Source organism: Lepisma saccharinum, chromosome 29 (assembly GCF_977018435.1).
Source record: "Lepisma saccharinum chromosome 29, izLepSacc3.1, whole genome shotgun sequence".
NCBI classification, from domain to species: Eukaryota; Metazoa; Arthropoda; class Insecta; order Zygentoma; family Lepismatidae; genus Lepisma; species Lepisma saccharinum.
The window spans coordinates 33,982,635-33,987,345 of record NC_139257.1 but is presented as its reverse complement, the minus strand read 5'-3'; the positions used below and the strand labels follow the sequence as shown (position 1 = coordinate 33,987,345).

General features: G+C 42.4%; 1 protein-coding gene across 1 annotated transcript; it reads right to left on the bottom strand.

Moving 5' to 3' along the window:
* Window positions 1–1,531: 1,531 nt before the first annotated feature.
* LOC145981460 (histone-lysine N-methyltransferase SETMAR-like) lies at window positions 1,532–2,107 on the bottom strand. Its single transcript, XM_083114690.1, has one exon. The coding sequence runs from the start codon at window positions 2,105–2,107 to the stop codon at window positions 1,532–1,534; it is 576 nt and encodes a 191-aa protein (XP_082970816.1).
* Between the last annotated feature and the right edge of the window lie 2,604 nt (window positions 2,108–4,711).

The following is a 4,711-nucleotide window of genomic DNA, read 5'->3' as shown; positions in this document are numbered from 1 at the left end:
ACAATATTATTAAAACATTAAAATACTGACCAATACACAGTATTTTAATGTTTTATTAACATGGAAGCAAGGCTTAACAGTGTTAACAATATTATGTTGCATGTTGGTAGCGGCCCAGCGTCGAATAACATGGGTACCTGGGGGGTAAAGGCGGTCAGGGGCGTGATGCTGATCACATCACCCCCACTCACGACCGGATCAAGAAAGTGTGGGGGGTTACCCCCACACCCCCTATACGCCTTCATGGCGTGGTGCTAACCACAGTGGAGCACTTTACCTTTTTTTTGTACAGTGTATGACTTATTTTTTTAGGATACTTGGTGCAGATCTGGTATAACAGCTAAATCCAATAAATAATGAATGAATGAATGTAGTATTATGTAGGCCTACTTCGCTTATCTACGCGTTAGTCGCGACCAACGACGGAAGTGCGCATGCGCTCAATAGATCAGTCCACTGGCAACATAGGGGTGATGGGTATAAGTGAAACGCTGAAATTTCCTTTCTTCCACTACTAGAGGGCTTGTTAGATTAGCTATGGCAGTCATAATATATATATATATATATATATATATATATATATATATATATATATATAAAGTATATCGAGCGATAACAACTAAACTCATACAAGAGAAATACTGATCTGAAATTTACAGTGTAATTTCATGCAACTTCTTCCCTTTCGTGTTTGGATTCGTTCACTCGAGCTAGGCCCGTCTTCCGTGGCCGAACAGTAGAGTCTCGGTTTCATTCGGGAATTAAAAATCGAGACTTGTCGAGGCAAGATCGACAACGAGAGAAACGTCTGTAAAATCAAAACAAAATCGAGACAGGGTGTCCTGAAAGTCTCCTGTTGATTTAGACGTCGATAAATTAGAAAGTAAACATTCCAGCTAAGTCAAAATTTGATTTACTATGCTACTTATTCAAGCACATTGGGGATGTACTAAGTAGAAATTCCAATGAGATATGCAGGTTCGACCAGGACTCGAGCCCCTGGTCTCCTGCACACCGTGCCATTGATCTACAAACTGAGCTACCGAGCCAGTCCTGGTTTCGCCTGATTTTTTTTTTGTTTCACTCATGCGGAAGAGCAATGGCACTGTATGCCACAGACCTGGTCGAGCCCGCGTTTTTTCGCATAATTTTCTACGCAGTTTTAAGGTCGATTGATTGACTTGGTACATTTAACTTCGCACATCTGCCACTTATGGTTAATCGCGAGGATGAGGATGAGTGATGATATGATGAAATTGTTGAAGGAACACTCACAAGGTACACCGATGCCGGGATTCTAACCCGGGACTCCTGGCATCGAAGTGCGCAGTGCTAACCACTCCACCACGGAGACAGGCGTAGGGCTAAGGGAAGGACTATCTGATACAGATACGTGTTCCTTTATGTACAAAAACTTGTGTTTTTAGTTAATTTGTATAACACTTCTAATTTTTGGTGTACAACCTTTGTCAGAAAAGTTCTAGGACTGAGCTCGTAAAAAAGAATTTATTCAACTTAGAAACTAATGGTCCTAGGTTTTGTCAAAATAGTCCTCTCGGCTATCTATACACAGCTGCCACCGTTTCTGGACACCATGGAAGCAAGCAGGGAAAGCTTCATCTAGGATGCTTCTCAGCACATCTGTCACAAAACCGATTGGATTGCTACCAATATCTTCATGGCCCTTCCCTTCCAGCGGTGTTTGCACACGGGGAGAAGGCAAAAAATAATCACACGGTAACTGGTCGGGTAAATATGGGGGATGTGGTAAAGCAGAGATACGATGCTTGACCAGATATTCCAGATATAGCAGTATGTGGCCTTGCATTGTCGTGCCATAAGAACACTGCCCAGATGCACACAAATCAGAACGGCGCCGCAGAATTGCTTGACGCAAATGTTTCAGGACGTCAATATAAAGGTTTTTGTTTATCGTTTGTCCTTCAGGCAGATATTCATGGTGCACCAAACCTTTAGCATGAAAAAATGGGATCAACATTGTCTTTGGATCATCTTGCACAGAATCTCTGCCTTTCCGAAACCTTTTGTGCCATTCAAAGATACGGCTACTCGATAATGCCTTGTCACCAAATGCTTGCTGTATCATATTCCATGTTTCACTAGGGGTTTCCCACCTTAACACAAAACTTAATGTTAACTCTCTGCTCGGAATGCACGTCCATCACGACACTTGTGTAACTTCCAACTAAATGCGCAAACAAGCCAAACAGTGGGCTGCTAAGCACAGCCCTGCCACCTAGTGTGTTTACATGCAAACACGTCCAAAGCCATTTCTATCAGGTGACATATCAGGTGACGAATAACACCCATTTCTTGTGTTTGAATATTACGGGTAAGGAATAAAAGAATCAGTCCTGGAACTTTTCTGACAAAGGTTGTATATCATTTCTAGACTTGAAACAAGACGAGGAGACAGGAGTTTGCAACTTGAGACAAGACAAGTTCCTCATCTGTGAAGTTGTGCCTAACTTTATGCTCAGGCAGCCCAATCGGGATAGGACCTCAAACTTAATTGGGAATTTAAGCCCAGTGTTTTTCGAACCCGGAGTATCTTTATTACCAGACAATAATTCTTCCTCATTCACTCGGGGGATCAATTATGTACAGACAATATCTACCGCTGAAATTCATATATCACATGGAGTTTATAACGTGTACTGATGTTAATATGGTAGTAGACCTAACATATAATTGCAATATACGGAAACCGGTTAAAATTACGTGTTCTTAGTGAAACTGCTAATTTGACAAATGAGCCATTTCCGACGTTTTGAAGACTCAACAACCGTAAACGTTAAACTCTTCCGAGCGCACAATAAAAAGTTGTAAAATGGGTAATTAGCAGTGGAGGCTAATTACCCCATTAACAGAGGTCGACATTAGTTTTTGCCCGATCTCAATCGTGAGTCGAGAGTCTCAGGCGTGGATCGACGGGGAGGGGGGCGGAAGAGGTGATCGCACCACCCAACTGCCTAATATTTTTGAAGACTCAAATGTTCTGTCATTTATCACCAAGTATAACAGACTCGACAATTTTTTAAAAGCCTGATTGAAGTCCACCTTTTTTCCTGTTTACAGTATTATATAATGTTTACATAAAACAGTGCAAATGTATGTTAGAATTGATTCTCGGTGAAGTGAGGTACACGGCTGAATTCACCCCTCCCAACTGTATCATCTGGATCCGCCACTGAATCAAGGGATCCTGGATTCGTAACCAGTGGAGGCACATAGTGGTTCGGTCCCAACTGTACAGGGTGGGAAACAACCTTTTGCTAGGGGTCTGCAGGAAAAAGTAACAACAATTAAGAAATTATGGTAATACCAAATGTTTACTACGACAATTGTGGTTACAAAAACAAAATTAAAAGTTAGTTCACGACAAAGCACCTTGCTTCAAGGCAAATGCTACCCAAGACCTTCTTCGGCGAAGTGGCATTGACTACTTCAGCAGCAATGGCCGGGTGCATCACCGGGCCTGAATGCAGCGGAGCACTTTGGGGCTATTCTGAAGGACGCAGTTGAGTCCTTGATGATAGGGGAACGCGGACCGGACCGCTATTCCCGGGCAACACTCCTTGCACATCTGGAACAAGTCCTCCGTGACATGGAATGGAATACGGACTGTTTGCGAATCTTCTGAGCTCCTACCCTGATCGTCTTCGTGCTGTGAGAGAAGCAAACGGCGGGCATACTAACTTTTAATTTTGTTTTTGTAACCACAATTGTCATAGTAAACATTTGGTATTACCGTAATTTCTTAATTGTTGTTACATTTTACTGTGGACCCCTAGCAAAAGGTTATTTCCCACCCTGTAGGTAGGGTTGTTAAAGGTCCAGGAACTGGGTTCTGGACCGTAAAGATCCTTTTTTTTCGGATACATTTCAATCCGGTCCAGGAACCTCCTTTCACGATAAATGTAAATACGGTACAGGAACTTTTTTTCGGATTAATTTAAATACGTTCCAGGAAACGTTTTCCTAATCAGTTTAAGGATTGACCTCCAACAACCCTGACTGTAGGTCCAGTACCGATTAGCCTGTCTATGAACTCAACTACAGCCTTTTGTGAGTTACTATGAGAGTATCGTCGCTAATCTTCACTGCCTTCACTTTTAATCAAGAACAGGAACAGGAAGCAAAGCGGACAGTTGCGCATCCAAAGTACGAATGAGAGAGAAGAGAATGAAGATGTCACGTGACCCTGAGTAGCTGGCGATAACCCTTGTTTGATAACTTCCAAACACAATGTGGAGTGCTCTGACGAAACAACCCTTTGGAAGAAAGGGTAGCAGAGTGCGCCGCCGCCGACCCAGGACTTCCCCGATGGCGCAGTGGTAGCGTCGTCGCCTTGTAATCAAGGGGTCACGGGTTAGATACCCGGTAGAGGCACATGTGGTTCGGATCCCACTCAGTGTTGCCACAATATGAGGGTACAATTTCCCTTTCCAAGGAGTAAAATTTCCCTTTTTGGACCAATTTTTCCCTTCACCTAAGCAAATCATATAATAATAATAAGAAGAATTATTAGTAGTAGTAGCAGTAGTTGTAATTATTATTATTATTATTATTAGTGGTGCTGGAAGCAGTAGTACTAGTATTTCCGTTGGTTCATGTCCATGTGAATAAAAAAATGTTAAATTTTTTACATGCATGTCACTTTCATCGCTTCCTGATCAGATGTCCCAGG

Excerpts from the sequence above, each read along its gene's own strand:
- LOC145981460 (XM_083114690.1), bottom strand. The coding sequence starts at position 2,107 with ATGATACAGCAAGCATTTGGTGACAAGGCATTATCGAGTAGCCGTATC.